General features: G+C 39.3%; 1 protein-coding gene across 3 annotated transcripts; it reads right to left on the reverse strand.

The window, feature by feature from the left end:
• Nucleotides 1-242: 242 nt before the first annotated feature.
• Nucleotides 243-16,130, reverse strand: LOC113048328 (prolactin receptor-like). Of its 3 annotated transcripts, none has more exons than XM_026210101.1 (10): nucleotides 15,905-16,130; nucleotides 13,835-13,911; nucleotides 7,869-7,986; nucleotides 7,563-7,732; nucleotides 6,933-7,111; nucleotides 6,679-6,832; nucleotides 5,046-5,133; nucleotides 4,694-4,766; nucleotides 1,718-4,496; nucleotides 243-1,287 (listed from the first exon to the last, which is right to left on the reverse strand). In XM_026210101.1, the coding sequence occupies exons 2-9, from the start codon at nucleotides 13,902-13,904 to the stop codon at nucleotides 3,768-3,770; spliced, it is 1,581 nt and encodes a 526-aa protein (XP_026065886.1). In that variant the 5' UTR covers nucleotides 13,905-13,911; nucleotides 15,905-16,130; the 3' UTR covers nucleotides 243-1,287; nucleotides 1,718-3,767. The 3 variants fall into 3 exon arrangements, with proteins under 3 accessions (XP_026065886.1, XP_026065887.1, XP_026065885.1); XM_026210102.1 differs by having other exon boundaries at nucleotides 4,694-4,763; nucleotides 15,837-16,130; XM_026210100.1 differs by having other exon boundaries at nucleotides 15,837-16,130.
• Nucleotides 16,131-18,027: the final 1,897 nt, after the last annotated feature.

Raw genomic sequence — 18,027 nt, forward strand, 5'->3', positions numbered from 1 at the left:
TAAAGGGATAGTTCACTTTAAAATGAAAATTCTGTCATCATAGATGACTGTCAGTGGTTCCAGGTAACTGTTTGGTTACTGACATTCTTCAAAATATCTTCCTTTGTGTTCAGCAGAAGAAAGAAATTCATACAGGTTTGAAACAACTTGAGGGCGAGTAAATTACAGAATCTTCATTTTAAAGTGAACTATCCCTCCCTTTAAAGGGTCTCTGTGGACACAATCAGTACAGAAACAGATAAGTCACCTAATGTATTTATTAAGCAGTTATATAAAAACTTGAGTCACAAACATTTTAAAAAGGCATGTAAAAATATGTACAGAATATCAAAGCAAATTGTTCATTGAAAACAAAATAAATAATTTTTGATTCATGCAATGTGGCCTGTCTTTATCATCTGCTAACATAAACCACAAATTCAACATCATTCATCAATTATCCTACAAATCATCAAGGAATATACAATACACAACACCTCTTGCTTTGTACAACTTTTATCAAACGTTTTTACAAACCAGTTGATTTAGCAATCACTGCACAACACATGTTTGTAAGAGCACAGCAGACTGTGACAACTTTGTCCAAGAAAACCACAGTCTCACCCTCACATGGCAGAACCATATTTATGGGAATTTTAGAAGACAAAATTTTGTATTTATTCCGAACTTGACCATTAACTCTTTCCACGTGTATTCTGAGATGAGCAATGGATCTTGTTTCCTCCACATCTTTTGCATCCAATTGATGACGAGCCTTTGTGAACGCTGGTATTTTCACATCAGCACACATCAGTCCCACACTCTCCTTTATGTAGAAAACCACTGTCCTCTGTTATTCGTTTGTCACTTGTCCGCCCACCCCACCCTTTGGAGATGAAAGAAACTACTCCTTGTGCAGTAATGCCGATGAGGTATTTCAGTGTATGCCTGTGTTTGTAATTTGAAAATGTTTGTGCTCTTGCCTGAAGATTGGATGGTCTTTCTATAAAAATTTCAAAGCAGTCCACAATGGCAGCAACACGATTTCCAAATATCTCCGCAAACTGGCGTGGCATACTGACGCACAAACATCTTCCTCTGCGTCTTGGGCCACCTCCTCCGTGCTTTCTTCTTGTTCTTTCTCCTCCCCTTCCTCTCCTGGCCTCTTGCTAATTACCTGATGTTTGAGGTGTCTTCTTAACTAACGTGCAGACCTCTCTTTATTCATCACTTTCACTTCATTGTGGCCCAGAAGCAAAGATGGTGCCCAGTCAGGATGAGTGTCCAGCATTTCAAATGCTGGCTGTCCTGTAAATACAGCCATTTTGTAGGTTATAGACAATTATGGACATCTTCATATACTTTCAACACACACACACACACACACACACACAAACACATATATATATATATACATAATTATGTTAGTAGAAACTGGACCAGAAGATAAACAAAAGCTAACACGTTAATTTAAAGTGATCTTGATGAAACTATTGACAGTGTGTGACTTATATATATATATATATATATATATATATATATATATATATATATATATATATATATATAAATCAATCAATTTCTTAGATATTGTGATTGTTGTTGCAAATGGATCATTATCTGTTGATAGCCACAAATTATGCGTTGCTCTGGAAGTCAACACACACCGACGTTTAAGACAATAAGAACAAAATGAAAATATTGTATTTAGGTCAAAGTTAGAGACCAGAGAACTCACCTGACTGAAAATGCAGCGAACACACTCTCGCTGATGCAGGGATGTTTTTTACAGGAAGGAAAGCTGAAATAACGTATTCCTTTGTTCAGTTTCCTCCCTGAACGATCATGTGACCTGCTATGGCAGTTCTTGATCAAGCAGTACTGACCAACCATATCGATGTTTATCAAAATCTCGACTGAAAATCCAAACACAGCCTCCAACACACAAATTCAAATACATCGGTATAGGGCGCGATCCTGCAAATATGGCGGAGGACCCATAATGCAACGCGGCGTGATGTCACCGTCACCTTCCCTATACCAGGCTCTAACCACAGTTCAGGGAAGAGTATTGTTTGCGTGTATCACTGTCAGTGATAGCAATGTTATAGTCATTCCAAATTTGGCTAGTTCCTACTCTTGTTCTTTGCCTCGCCTTTATCTAGTCTGTTTACCCTAGCTTTGTATTTTAGCCTGTCTCCTCGTTTTGTCTGTTTGCTACCTGCCCCGGATCACCCTTTATATTGCCTTCTCAGACATAGTTTATACCTCGCCGGGACTATTGTCTGAGGATTATCTGTTTGCCTTGCCCTTTGTATCGACCCACACCTGTTTACTGGACTACTCTTTGGTCTTGCCCTCAGTGTACCTGTTTTCCATTGTCCGACCCTTGCCTGTGTTGACCATGTCTTTGAATAAAGCTTTGCAGATGGATCCCCATGCCTCCGTATCAATGACAATACACCCCAAAGACAAATAATCCCTCAGGAAAATCAAGAGGAAAACATGAACTGACACTAAAATGAGTCTGAGAAACAGTTATGAATAAATAACAGTGCTTCAGTCTCTCTAAGGCGCACAAACAAGACTGTGCACACACACACACACACACACACACACAGGTTCACGTTACAGTACCATTATCTTTTTCTCTCTGGGACACTGTTATAAGACACTTCTACGTAGCCAAGAACAAACACATAAAAATAAAGCAGCCATTTTTTGACCATGAAATGTTTTTCTAATCTTCCGTAGTGTTTTAAACGGCACTCTTTGTGAATGCGGTACAAAACAGAGTAATGTATCATGAATGTATCGAACATTATTAAAACCCTGATTCATCTGATTTTACATTCTAGTAATAAACATTACACAAAAAATTGTCAAAAGGCACATTTGCAAACACATCAGTTAAACTGCCACTCAAACATTTAACGTGGTCCAAACAAACAACTTTTAATGTTGTGAAACATTATAGTAGTTCAACCTACTAAAACATATTGGGGTTTGTGTCTTATGCTTTAAAAAGAAACTCCAGAGTCTTTCATTAAAAAAACATGAACTACTAAGCAAACTACTGAGTTTAGCTCGTCAGTGACACTGCTTATAAACACAGTGAATGTTTCGCTTTCTTTACTGTCGTATGTTTGAGGATCAGTGTATAAACTAGGATGCATCAATGGGACTGTGTTGTGTGGCTCATCATCATCATCATCATAGATGTACATACATTACATCATCACTCACTCAACGAGCAAACCATATACCCGTGTTACAAAAGAGTTTCTAGTACTTAGAGTAAATGTTTATCCTGACGAGACTCGAAGGAAGTTTAGTTGAAATGTGCTGGTCATGGATAAGAAGTGACTGGATTCCTGCTGAGATCTCAAGCAGTGACCCTTTATCTCTCTATTCTTCCATCTGTCCATTAAAGAAACGTGTTTTACTCATTTCAGTTATTTCTAGTCTGACCTGGCATTCTGCTCTGTCCATGAAATCTGTGATCTGATCTTCTGTACACGATAATCTCTCTCACACGTCATTAACTGCCTGTGAAATCTTATTTACATGAAGAAGAAAAATTCATCTGACTGGTAGGTAAATAAATTACTTGAGTTTCTATAATATGAAATCTACACATTTTTCCAAACTAAACTCAATGAATCAGATTAAAATCATGTTCATATTATTGCGTTGTCACTTTAATCAAGCAGGAGCAGCACTGCTAAACTAGACTTAGCGCTTAAACACCTGCTGCACGGCTCCTAATATGCTGCGTGTGTGTGTTATTAGATGCTTCTGCAGCTACTGTCTGGTGAATGAGGTTGTGAAGGCATGACAGCTTCGCTTGGGTTCGACTCTATCGTGCTCAACAGCGCCTCCATCTGCTTCTCCAGCAGCGCTGCCAGCTGGCTGTTCTTGTCTGCTTCGTAGTCCGCTCCCTCGTTGAGCTGCAGGTAGGGCACCAGATGTAGTGTGCCGGCGGGCGTCACGCCATTCACACACATGTAGAAGTCTTGAGTGGGCGGCGCCACGGGGGCGGGGCTTAGGATCATGCTGTAGTCCATGCCTGGGACAGACGTGAGCTCTGGTTGGGCGGGGCCAAGGTCTGGAGGGGGCGTATCTTCCTCACAGTAGGGGACGGGGCTTAGAATCATGCTGTAGTCCATGCCTGGGACAGACATGAGCACTGGGTGGGCAGGGCCAGGGTCTGCAGGGGGCGTGTCTTCCTCACAGTAGGGGGTGGAGCCGTGGCAGTAAGGTGCAGGAGTGCTGTTAGTCTGAACAGACTGTTGTCCATCAGGGCAGGTGACGTACTGTGTGATTGGCCCGATCGGCACAATCGGTGTGATTGTCTTGATCAGCACTTCGTCCTGTATACCGTCAGACTGGACACTGGGTGTCACAGCTGGACTCGTGTCCACGTTTACCTGGTACCACGTTTCCGTGCAGTACTGTGGCGACTTGTAGCAGTGAAAACTGGAGAAATGCTGATTGATCTCGTCAATATTCCCCTTCTGTTGGGACAAGAAAGAGCAGGAACTTCAAATTAAGTTCTGAATAAATCGTTCAACATTGTTGTGCTAGTTGTCGTGACATTGCTATGCAGTCGCTAAGCTATGTTCTGATCTGAGCTGTTTATCTGATCTGAACACTACTAATAAACAGTGTAACTCTGAGCTGGTGTGTGTGATGTGTGAAGGGACTCTCTGACCTTCAGCAGAGCGGGTTCAAGTCCTGGGATGCACGGTTTGGGAATCGCTGGCAGGAAGAATGATTTAATCCTGCTGGAAGAACACAAGCAGTGAAAAACATCCATGAGACAGTGATACAAAACACACAGAACTTAGCTAAAAAAAAATCTTTATTGATAGCACATCCCAGTAGAGAATTTTCAGCATTTTTATTCTTTACCTCTCACAGAACCCTTTTTTGCATGTTTACATTTTCAGGTAATAATCCTTTTTTATGTTTATTAATCACTATTCTGCAGATTTGTGGCTGTCGGTGCCAGAACTAAACGTCTGAGACGAGACCAGAGCTATGAGCTTCATGACGTCACTGACCTCTTGCCTCGTGGGATGTTCCCCAAAGTGAAGATGATGAAGATCATGATGGTGAGGCTGGTCACAAGGATCAAGGCTAACATTTGATCTGAGAGACAAAGAGAGACACACTTAGAGCAGCAGCTATCAGTCATGACCACTGTTGGGAACGTTACTTTAAAAAAGTAATTAGTTATAGTTACCCACTACTTGTTTCAAAAAGTAACTGAGTTAGTAACTGAATTACCCTAGAATAAAAGTAACTCGTTACCAGGGAAAGTAACTATTTGCGTTACTGTATAAAAAAAAAAAAAAAAAAAAAAAAAAAATATATATATATATATATATATATATATATATGTATATATATATATATATATATATATATATATATATATATATGTAACGGGATAAATATTATAGATAAGGGTTCTTTAATTAAATCCTGCTGTAATGTGATCGCGCTTCCTATTGGCTGCGCTGGTGGCGCTATAGCACACGGAGTTCGAATGAACTGCAGCAGAGCTAGAGGGAACTGCTGTGGGTGAGTCGTTTCTGTTGCAGCTCCGCATTAAAAGTAAAAATACTGGTTTTATATTGAATGTTAGGAGATGTATGTTAGGGATTGCACACAGTGGACATTAATTGATTTTTTAGTGTGTTTTCTGTTCGTATTTTTGGGTAATTTGATAGTTTTATTTCTGTTTGCACGAACTCTTTTAATGTGCGCCATTTTTTCCATGTGCTCTCTAAAAAAAAACTGAAATCATTTCTCAAACAGATGGAGCTGTATTAGCGTGACTCACAATTCTCTTCTTTCCACTGCTCTGTGTGCAGAAAAATAAAGTAAAACATCATCCACAATCTGAGTGTGTGTGAGTGCTGTGGAAGAATGGGGCAAACCGGGCCAGATTAACCAAAGGTCACATATATATATATATATATATATATATTTTTAGCAGTTTTCACAAGTCAGTTGAAAAGAGTAGAACAGACATGTGTTCGTACATAACTTTCGATATTTATTGCACGTCAACAGACAGCAAGAGTTTTATCCTGCACTTTATCTTTGTCTTTGTAAGAAAAGTGTTTTTGGCCACTAGCTTTGTAGATGTGTGTCACACATTGCATGTACACATTACATGCACGTTCTTGCCTTTGACCACAATGAATTTGAAGTAGTGCTTATATCTCCACTTTGAAAATGCCAACTTTTCATCGGATTGCTCCTGACTCACCATCTCTGCTGCTGCTGCGAATCTCTGTTTAGCTGTTGCGTGTGTGCGCGCGCGTTCGTGTGTGTGTGTGTTTAGCGCCGCTGGCGTAAAAACACTGGCTCTGATTGGCTACCATGAAACACATGACTCTGCCTTAGCCAATCATAATCGCTTATCCCGTTATTAACCCAACTCACTCGCTGTGTGAGCCAGGGGTGCGTTCGGATTGCATAGTCTATTAAATCAATGCATAGTAACGCACCGCATTTAACCTCCAGTAATGTTAACGGCGTTGTAACAACGGGAAAAGTAATTAGTTAGATTACCCCGTTACTGAAAAAATAACGTCGTTACCTAACGCCGTTCTTTTAAACGCCGTTTTTCCAAACAATGGTCATGACAGATGGGTTGATATATGTGTAAGTGTTTGTGAGTACCGGACAGAGCTCTGCCGTTGATGGTGACGATGATGGACTCACTCCATACACTCCAGTGTTTGTTGCTGGTGGTGCGGCAGCGCACACTTAACTCATACCTTCCCACCGGCAGATCCAAAAACTCCACATGAGGCTCGCGCAAACGCTCCATTACCTACAGACCAATAGAAGACAAATAGTTTGTCTCCATTCCTGTCTCTTCTACAGTTATCATGAAAATGGAGACATGATAAGCAGACTCTGTGTGTCTGTACCCTCCAGTTGTCTGGCTGAGCGAGGTTTCTGTAGCGCAGCTCGTAGACCAGCATCATCAGTTGCTCATGAACCAGAGACTCAATCGGATGCAGCCAGGACACTAAAACATTGTGGCCGACTTCACCGATGCTCTCGTTCAGCATGATATACGTCAGGTTAAAGGGAGGGTCGGTCTCCACTGGGAACAAAGAACACGAGACTCATTAACAAACATGATGATGAGCAAACCTCAGGAGAAACCTAGAACAGAAGAGTTCACGAAGACACACTGTGAAAGCCTGAACATTTACAACCGTGTAGAGGCCTAATGTAGGGTCAGTATTTGGACAGTATGAACAGAGCAGTAGTTTGAAGAAAACTCTCATAGTGCTTGTTATATGCTATGATGTGTCCTTCACATCAATGCCAATAAAAAAAACGTTATTTTACAGACTAATCAATGTATATAACTGTATATTAAACTGTATGAGTGAAGTGTTGAACAAGAAAAATCAAGCTGAGTGCGAACAGTCTGCAGGTCTGAGCCGAGCTCAGTGGATGAAGCTAGAGAAGCTTTTTCAAGAGCTGATGCCAGCTTCATCATATCCTAATGTTTTATAGCATGCGTAATATTTAGTGTAAAGCATCACCTATCTCGACCACGTCCAGGCAGTGTTTCCGAGAGGTGATGGGCCCCGTGTGTGTGTGTGCCGTCACGTTCATGCAGTACATCTCCCAGACCTGAGTGTGTTTGGCATCAAAGAAGCAGCTGTTGATGCCGCCGCTCACGTAATCAGGACACTCCTGAGGAGCACGCTCACTGTGAGGAGACATGACGTCTGTTCACTATCAACAGCTACACGCTACATAACAAACACTAATCTGGTGAAAATGATGATAAATCATAGCGATTGAAAGTTACACAGATGTATTAAAGGCACGCTGTGAAATCTCACCCCATGGTGTACAGGAGCGTGTAGGTGACGTTGTCCTGATTAGCGATCGGATGCCACCAGCAGGTGAAGATCTCCATGTTGGGCGAGCGGCAGCGGTAAATATACGGCCTTTTGCCATCTGCAATGAAGCAAACAAAGACTGAAGATCTCAGAGAAGACATCTATTACAGCATAGCAGTGACAAATTACATGAAGCAACTACAGTGGTGTCAGAATAAACACAGAATGTATAGGCTGTACTACACTGTATGTAAGCTTGCTTATTGAGCCCAAGAGCATCATTTATTTAAGCCCATATGCCCTTATTAATAAGAAACTGTGCTTCTAACCTCAGGTCCAGAGCTGTAGTTCTTACTATGTAATGTAAGCAATGGTTTTGGGAAACACAGAATCGTTGAACCATGTTGGTAACAACGGTACTTGTGACCATAGTTGGCTAATGATGCTTTTGGGAATCGCTCCCCAGAATGGTGCGGAAACATGTCAAGTGTTGATGTAGATGTTGACTTTGATATTTCCAGCTCTTTGAGTTGATGTGGTAATTTCCTACCGCAATATGAAGCATGAAGATAATAAAACGTTATGAAGAAGAACATCTTATTGTGCTCAATTACAGTTTTTCACAACAACAGTCTATGTGAGCTAAGCTGCGAATCATTGCTTTTGGCACAAAATACATCCCTTGAATGACTACAGCTTTGAATGGACATCAATTAACTTGTCACACAAACAATGCCAAAATGATATGTACCTACAGCCAGTTAACATGTTTACATACTCTTTAAACAACAGTTAAACCTAAAGGGATAGTTCACCCAAGAATTAAGATTAGCCCATGATTTACTCACCTTTTAGCCATCCCAGATGTATATGACTTTCTTCTTTCAGACAAATACAATCAGAGTTAAAATAAAGTAATAAAATATCCTGGCTCTTCCAAGCTTTATAATGGCAATGTATGGTGGTTGAAATTTTGAATCCCATAAAAGTGCAGAAGTCCATCATAAAAAGTGTAATGGATGCCTTGTGAAGTGAAGCGATCCACTTGTGTAAGAAACGGGTCGAGCGGATGACATATTCTGGCACATCACTATTAATAATGGATGCATACACTTTATTAGATTTCTATTGGACTACTGAATATCAACAGCCATTCCCTGCCATTATAAAGCTTGAAAGAGCCAGGACATTTTTTAATATGAATCGAGGGCAGCGTTAGTTCAGTCAGGCCACGGAGGCATAGGCTGCGCCCAGCTGATGCAGTCAGCTGTCAAATCGCTCCAACTACTACCATTCTCCTATTAGACACGGGACATATGTACATATATATACGTGGCACTACGGCTCGGTCAGTATGCTCAGCGGCTCGCAACCCTCCCTCCCTCCCCATTATAAGCATGAACACATTACTGTGGACTGTCTGGTTGTTGTCTTCTTTGTTTCAGATCACTATTCCAGTCTGGGTTGGCATGGACCTGACTGCTGAGAGACACCCATCTTCATAACCAGGCTACAGGATAGACGTCCCACTGCCACATCTACACAATTACCACAGTTTGCATTAAAGACATTATTAAGTGTCTTAATTGTCATGTATTTCCAAGCGAATGGTTACGGGGGATTAATGTTTAAACCTCTTGTATGTTCAATTAATTTGGGAGCAGGAACCCCCATAAGGAACCATACTGCCAAAGATAAATTGTGTTCAATAAACTCAAGTAACTTGCCAAAGTGGTCCTGTCTGAACTCTGATTGGATTCATCTAAAAGAAGTCAGATGAATAGATGGCTTGAGGATGAGTAAATCATGGGCTAATTTTAATTTTTGGGTGAACTATCCCTTTAAGTTCTAAAAGAGTTAGTCACATTCAAGAATCCTGATAGATTAACACTACTATTTTCATTTGATTCACACAGCTATACTGTTCTGACCAGCTGAATTAAATGTGCTAATCAGATCATACTGACTCACTTATTTAGCTACACGTTAAGTTGCTGACAGCAAAACATTAAACACAAAACGCTCCATTAGTGTCTTCAGTGTGTGATTATGACATGTGGGCTCATGCTAGCAGCTACACACTCCTACAAACACAGACACAGAGAGAGCGCTGTGACAGAGGAATAAACACAGCATTGAGCAGCTAAAAATACTGGCGATTTGAGATCTCACATATACTCACGGTCAGTTTTCACTTTAAAAGTCAATATAAAAACATTTAATACATGATGCAAAGACAAGCTGCATACTAAGAGTTAGTAAGATAGTAGTTATGTTTAGATATGGGGTAGGTTTAAGGGATCTATAATATGGAAAGGCAGAATGAGGCATTAATATGAGCTTTACAAGAACTAATAAACAGAAAATATGCTAGTAATAGTTAATAGTGAGAGTATGCCTAATAAATTTACATTTAGAGCCATTTTATCGTGTGGTATATTCAATTTATTCCTCAAATGTAGTTACTTATTTACATCTCTACACACACACACACACACACACACACACACTCTCTCTCTCAATGTGCTATAGACACGCTTTAGCGGGTGAGTTAAGGACTCTGATCTAATGGTTTAGTGTTTACTAAGTGCTTTATTTACTTACATCAGCCTGTCATCATATGTTGACGTCACACATGAAAGATAAACCCGAGGAAAGCTGAAAACCAGAGCGGATCAGGCCTCATGAAATATGAGAGGAACTTATTTTTCGCACTACTAGCCCTTTCTTTCACTCAAAGGCACAAAAAGATCGTTTTGAACAGTGTGGGGAAGGTTACTTTGGAAATGTAACAGATATACAATATAGTAAATTGTGCATTTATGTAAATGATTTAATTAGATTGCTTTTGATTTACTTTTCTAAATTAAAATTTCTAAATAATTGTGAATAAAAACAAAAGAATAACTGAATTACCCTGAAACATTTAAAACAGGCAGGGTTAACTTTACACTAGTACTCAACACTGATTATGGTCAAAATACTTCATCTCTTGAATTAAGATTAAAATAATTCATTTAAAGCACAGCCACCACAAAATGAGATTTTAGCGACACTTCAATTTGAGATCGTTCTGAGGTTTGATACAGATTTAAAATAAAAAGATATAGTTTAATAGCTATGATACTGTTTAAGAAAATAATTCTTTAGATAGCTATGATGGGAAACACTGGTATCTAACAATGCCTTGCAAAAACAGTTAATATTCAAAAAATAAAGCATATACATAAACCCAAATATGGAATAAAACCGTTACCAAGTGTGCTATTCTGTGTCCTAAATTCTTGAACATTTTTTGAGCAATCAATCTGATTTATGAAAGGAATCAATCTTGACCCGGTTCCCCAAAACGTTCTTATCGTTAAGTAGTTCTTAACCTATTCCTTAACCTCTCTCTTAACCTTGTTAACGGAGCCGGACGCGGAGCCGTTTAGTCCATGTCAATTTTTTTTATTCGGCAAAATTTAAGCCCTTTTGACAATTTGTCTGACTTGGCTATATAAAAAAAATTCGCCTCCCAAGACAACTCATTATGGAGCTGCTGGACCTTCTCAGACCTGCGCTTGCCAGGATAATGCAGTGGAATTAAGCTTTAAGCCCTGAAGCCCAGCGCTACGTGTTTTTTTTTTTTTTTTTTGCTACAGAGAGCTTCATCGAGGTCGTGGGAGAGGGCTACGGCCTAATCAAGACCTCGGTGTAGAGGTGCGTCCACACTGTCACCAACGTCCTTCTGCGCCATGTCGGGGATTACATCCTGGTGGATGACACTCGTCCCTATCGCCAGTCCATCAGTGATTGATCAGGTGTACATATCACGAAAGGTATACGCGGCCATAAACGTGCAGGTTATAGTGGACCACAGGGGTGTGATCTCTGACCTGGTGGCAAGGTCCAGCAAAACTTCAACTTCCTCTGACGAGAGGCTTGGTGCCCTGTTTTACGTTTCTTCCCCATCATATTCTGTATCTAACTCTCTCTCTCTGTTCATTGTAGATAGGTAGCTTTTTATTAAAAACATTAACCAATTGCAATCAATACCGCATTAAACAGAAGTAACTGCAGCTGCTTGCCAATCAATTCTGATTGTAAAGTACCTTACCATTAATATAAAAGTGTGTTATATAATTTTTCTAAGTAGTTAAACCCATGTCAAGAAGCGGCACAAGTGGCACAACGGGATAAGGAGGGAGACCCGGTTCATCTAACCATCACAACATATCGTGTGAACATATTACTGACCATTTGATAATTAAATTTATAGTCTATATTCTACTGATAACTTAAAGTATGTTAATATAAATGTTACTGTAATAATTTGAGGAATGTTTAATGAGAACGTGTTGTCTTTCTTAACGATGTATTGCACCTTTACGTGAAGTGGAAAATCGATTCATGAGCAATCGATGCCAACTAATTCAGCACCCTCACTTTGAACAGCGCTCTTGTAACGTCGGACGTAAGAGGAAGCGTGTTAAGAAGCTTCCTAAGGGACACTTCGGGGAACACACTTAGGAACATACACAACTATGGTAAGATATATCTTTTGAGTCTTCTTAGTGCGCTAACAGTGAGCGAAACCGGGCCCATATCTGTATGTGTGTGTGAAAATATTCAGATGTAATCCTATAATCATTAACATTTGACGAGTAACTGTAATTACAATTTTTTTCTCAGTGCCTGTAGCAGATTACAGTTACATTTATTTTGTATTAAATTAAATAATTCCATTACATATAACTAGTTACTCTATATATTTTAAAAGAAAAGGCCAGTTTCACTAACAGTTTGTGCTAGCGCAATGATTTACTAATGCAATACCAGCTTTATCAACACTTCTAGCAAACCTTCAGGCCTCCAGTTCTTTTCAACCTACTCTGGCTTCTTTATTTCTTTATTTGCGACTACACTAATTTGCATTGCACTTGATATATTTAGTTGGTGGTATATGAATGAGATGTTGGAATTGAAATCAGGAGTTTCTAATAAGCAGCAAATTAGGAGTTTATTGAGGAAAAGGTCGTAGTTAATGGTTTGTTAATAGCGTGAAGTAGACCTTAAAAGAAAGGGTGACCAGATTTTTCCCTTGAGTCCCCACATAAGATGAACTTTTCTTACTCGTCTGTGTTTATATTAAACATGACTAATAATAAAAGAGATTCGGACATAAAGCAGGTCTTGATGTTTTTCTCGGTCTTAGAGGATGTGTGCCATGGACCGCAGAAGCCTCATATAAGCTCATATGTATTCGCGATTCAGTTAAAAGATCATGATCTTATTCTTAAATGACGATAATTTTGATATGTAAACCTTTGAAATCACAATCCCATCTGAATATTTAACAGCTTCACAAACAGTAGGCTACATTTCTGTTTTGCAAACATTAAATAATAACGAAAGTACTGGAATAAAAGTCCGGATATTGACTCCGATGTTGTGATAAAGATTAACTGGCCTTTAGAACAAATGTTATGTTTCAAATAAAGAGATGTGTATGCTACATTATGCCAGTGATTGTTTAAAAAACACTGGATGAAACAATCTTCATTCTCTTATTTCAAGTGATTCTTTTCCATAATTAATTCTTTTAAAATAATAATTATTTTCAAATAGACTCATTTGTTAAAATCTAGACAAGATTATTTTGTTTGGTTGTCTGATGTTTTGTTTTCAGAATCGTCAGATCTATATTGTAAAAATAAATTATTCAAAATCATCTAATCAATGCTATCAGCTCTGTTTCTAATATTCAAATGTAGACTAGAGTGTAAAATGTACAATGTATAAGAATCTTTTAGTAGCGCATCAATAAGGATTTGGTCAAATTTTACTGCGTTGTAATGCTTCTCATCCAGTGTGAAGAGTTCTGCAAACCACACCCCAATCACCAATGACTCCTCCTCCTCCTCTAGCACACACCTCCCTTTCGTTTGGTTTGTTCTGTGATCCGTGACGAGGTCTTTACTCACCTTCCTTGGACGACTGCAGCGCTTCAGTGACGGTCATCCAGTGAAGCGTCAGGAGCAGAAAGCACAGCATCACGCGTCTGCAACACAAAACAGCACTGCTACACTTCACTGCATGAGCTGACAGTAAATACACAGTGTGCACACACACACACACACACACAGGTGTAACAATAAATCCCACATCATGCAGAACTTCAGAGGCACACATCTTTAAAAACACTGAGATCTGTTGACAAAGGCTGATGGGAACTGGAAATACTGGAACCCTCATTATGCCACGAGGACTCGAATTCACAGCTTTCAGTCACGTGACTGTCTCCAAGACCTGGAGGGCAAAACCTCCACAGAAATGCAGGGCAAGCCTGTCAACACCCCAGCTGCATTACCACTTTCATTTTTGTAATAACTCAGAGTCTGTTATTCCTTACTTCAACGGCTGGTTTGATCTCAGAAAACCTACAACAGCCTGAAATCACTGAACCGATATTTGACTATTATTTAACTCAAAACACAAATAACACACAGTTGACATTAGAGGTGAAGCGAGTTATTACATTTACATTTAATCATTTAGCAGATGCTTTTATCCAAAGCGACTCACAAATGAGAACAACAGAAGCAGTCAGGTCAACAAGAGAACAACAACAGAATACAAGTGCCATGACAAGTCTCAGTTAGTCTAGTACAGAACACATAGCCAGGTATTTTTTATTTGTTATTTTTTTTTAATTCAATGAAAAAGACAAGAAAAGGAAAAGTGCTGGTGTTAGTTGGTTAAGTGCAGGCGAAAAAGATGAGTGTTTAGATGTTACATAACGATGATGAAAGACAAACATGATGAACATTAAAGCCTCGACTGGAGAAACCCAGGAAATGATTCACAGTGACTGTAGCTTCCACATCGTTTCCTCGAAGCACCAATCTTTGATCTAACTGTGTTACACAAAAGCAGAGTGATGACAGGCATGAGTTACAAAAGCATCTTTAATGCTGTTGTGAATGCGGCTCTGGCGTGATACGTGTTGTTGTGAGGCATGATGGGATTGCTAATGCTAGTCAGGATCTGTTTCCTCTAAGAACTCTGTTCAGTGAACTCAGCCCTACACTGCGCTCTCAGTGACATTCATACCAGAACAATAATTATTATAGTGCTGTTCATTACAAACAACATTTATTTGAAAGTGGTGCAGTCTAACATCTGTTAATGCTTTGTTTTCTGGTAGTTAAGTGACCTGAGGTTGACTTTTGACATGTGAGAACACTTCCAGTGAAAAAAACAGTGATAAAACACTGATGGTACGAAGCTTTAGAGTCTCAACAGCGGGAATCTCTCACACACACACACACACACACACACACACACACACACACACACACACACACACACACATAATTAATTCATTTACAAAATAAATGTTGTATAATTACAATGAAGCCTGATAGTTATGATAGTTACACACTTTTTACATCACATTTTCATTGCTGTGATCTGTCTGAATGACTTCCTAAATACATGATGAATACCTTTAACACAAACACAAGAATCAATTCTAAAACACACTTCAGTTAATAAAACTGTGCGGTCCAGAAAAATGTGTTCAATAGCAATATAAAAAAGCTTTGTAGAATATTCCAATAATTACTGTTTTACTAAAAGAGCAGTCTTAGTCAATATCTGTTGTGTCTCTATGATTCAGGTCTTATCTTATTCTCTTATATGTGTTATATATGACACAATAAACCTCCAACTGGATGACATCCATCAGCCATGTTAACACATGATATGAAAGATCTGTCATCTCAAAGACAGATGAGGTGTTTTATGTCCAAACGGGATCCATGACAGTGACAGACATGTTCATTTTAACATACTTCAGCACATTTACAATAAAAGAGCACAAGCTATCTGTCTCAGAGCCAGCTATATGTGCCAGGTTTATTAAAACACTAGATTAGAAAGCAAGCCAGAGCAGGGGAAATGCAGAAAAGAAGCTGAACGGACCTGTTAGATCATCAGGATTGAGTCCGATAGAAAGCGCTTCAGACAGAGTCCATGTTCAGTTCTCATACCTCTCGCCACTTTAACAGCTGAACGCCTCTACCTTGATGAACCCGACACTTCTCTCTCCACACTCACTACACACCTGCTCTTGTGTTCATGAAGATGAGCTTACAGAGGAGATAAAGGAGTAATCCTGATACAGCAGATCATATGACAACAACTAACAAACAAACAGCGGAGAGATCTAGAAACTCAGCAAGTCCCTGGGAACAAGACTAAAACCTGTCAGACCAGATTCACTCCCACACGACAGAGTGCAGGAAGCACAAATCAATTACTGCATACTACACAAACTCACCACACATCTGTATGTATTGGGTTTGTTTTAGTCGCATGATGATGTTCATACACTTAAAGCTGAATAGAGAGAAAAATAGCAAGCATCACTGCAAACGCAGCAGGATTTATCTGAAAAATCTCACAGAACAGAGCCATTTTTATGTGAAATCAGCTCAGTGTTCACTTGTGTGATTATTATGAATCAGCATGAATGATTAAATAAACATGAGGGCAATTTTTTACACCAATGACTACAATAGGTGCATATGTACCTTTGAAGCTTGGCTCCTAATAATGACAACATTAATATATTTTATAAAGTATCTGTTTAAAAGTTTAAAAAAAAAACACCTTGATGGCAAAGGCTATTTACACTAACTCTGCCCACTAGTGTGTGCTCGGACCAGCTAAAGACCAGCTTAAACTAGCTAAAGACCAGAACATGGCCAGCTTAAACCAGCCAAAGACCATCTTAAGCCTGCTAAAGACAAGCTCATGGATAGCTAAAGACCAGCTAAAGACAGCCTCATGGACAGCTAAACACCTGGGCCCGTATTCATAAAGAATCTTAATGCAAAAAGTAGCTCCTAGTGACAAAATTCTAAGGAAATTCTTAGAAATGTGGGCGTTTACTTTTAAAATTAAAGAAAAAATCCTAGTAAAGAAAAAAGTAATTCAGAAAGCATCTTAACCCTTAAAAGAGGTCTTAAGGTCAAACTTGTTTAGGAGCACAGATGAGGACTTTTAAGAGGCCTAAGAGTTTCTTTAGCAGAGGAGAAAATGGCAGAAAGATGAGAGGCAGAAGAAATGTGTTGCAGACAATGGATGATAGTGAGTTAATAAGACGGTATAGATTATATAATAATTTATTTTTTAATATATAAATTCAAGTAATCACTACATTACAATATTTGGCAACAGGTAAAATGCAACAATGCAATAGTGATGATTTGGGTCTGTCACAACCTTCTGTAAGCAGAGTGATCACACAAACAATTACAGCACTTTCAGAACATCTTATTGTGTCGCAGTTCATTTAGTTTCCACTGGACATTCCCACCTTGCAGGCTCAAAAAATGCATTTATGAATATAGCAGGCTTATAGGTGCGCACAAGCAGGGGGAATGAACCGTTAATAGTTAGAGCTATACGAGCTATACGCTCTTTAAGAATGGCCTTGTGTTCATCCACTAACTGGGCTAACAGTAAACACAAGTTCCTCTGTACAGTTGGTCTTTCTCGCCCTTCTTGGTTTTGATTCCATGTTTGATACATTAAACCAACATTCAAACCACCACTTAAATAGGACAGCAATCACTGTAATTAGAAAGATTGGAACAATTTTTATCATTCTAAGCCAATGAAATACCTTATAGGAAATTACAAGCATGGTAAATAAAAAAAGGATTTATAAACCAACTAAAGACCAGCTAAAGACCAGCTCATGACCAGCTAAAGACCATATTAAATCAGCTCAAACCAGCCAAAGACCAGCTAAAGACCATCTTTATCCAGCTCAAACCAGCCAAAAAACAGCTCATGATCAGCTAAAGACCATCTTAAACCAGCTAAAAACCAGCTCATGACCATCTTAAACCAGCTCAAACCAGCCAAAGACCAGCTCATGATCAGCTAAAAACCATCTGAAACCAGCTCAAACCAGTCAAAGAACAGCTCATGATCAGCTAAAGACCATCTTAAACCAGCTAAAGACCAGCTCAAACCAGCCAAAGACCAGCTCATGACCAGCTAAAGACCATCTAAAACCAGCTGAAACCAGCCAAAAACCAGCTCATGATCAGCTAAAGACCATCTGAAACCAGCTAAAGACCATCTTAAACCAGCTCAAACC

This window comes from Carassius auratus, chromosome 29 (genome assembly GCF_003368295.1).
Source record: "Carassius auratus strain Wakin chromosome 29, ASM336829v1, whole genome shotgun sequence".
NCBI lineage: Eukaryota > Metazoa > Chordata > Actinopteri > Cypriniformes > Cyprinidae > Carassius > Carassius auratus.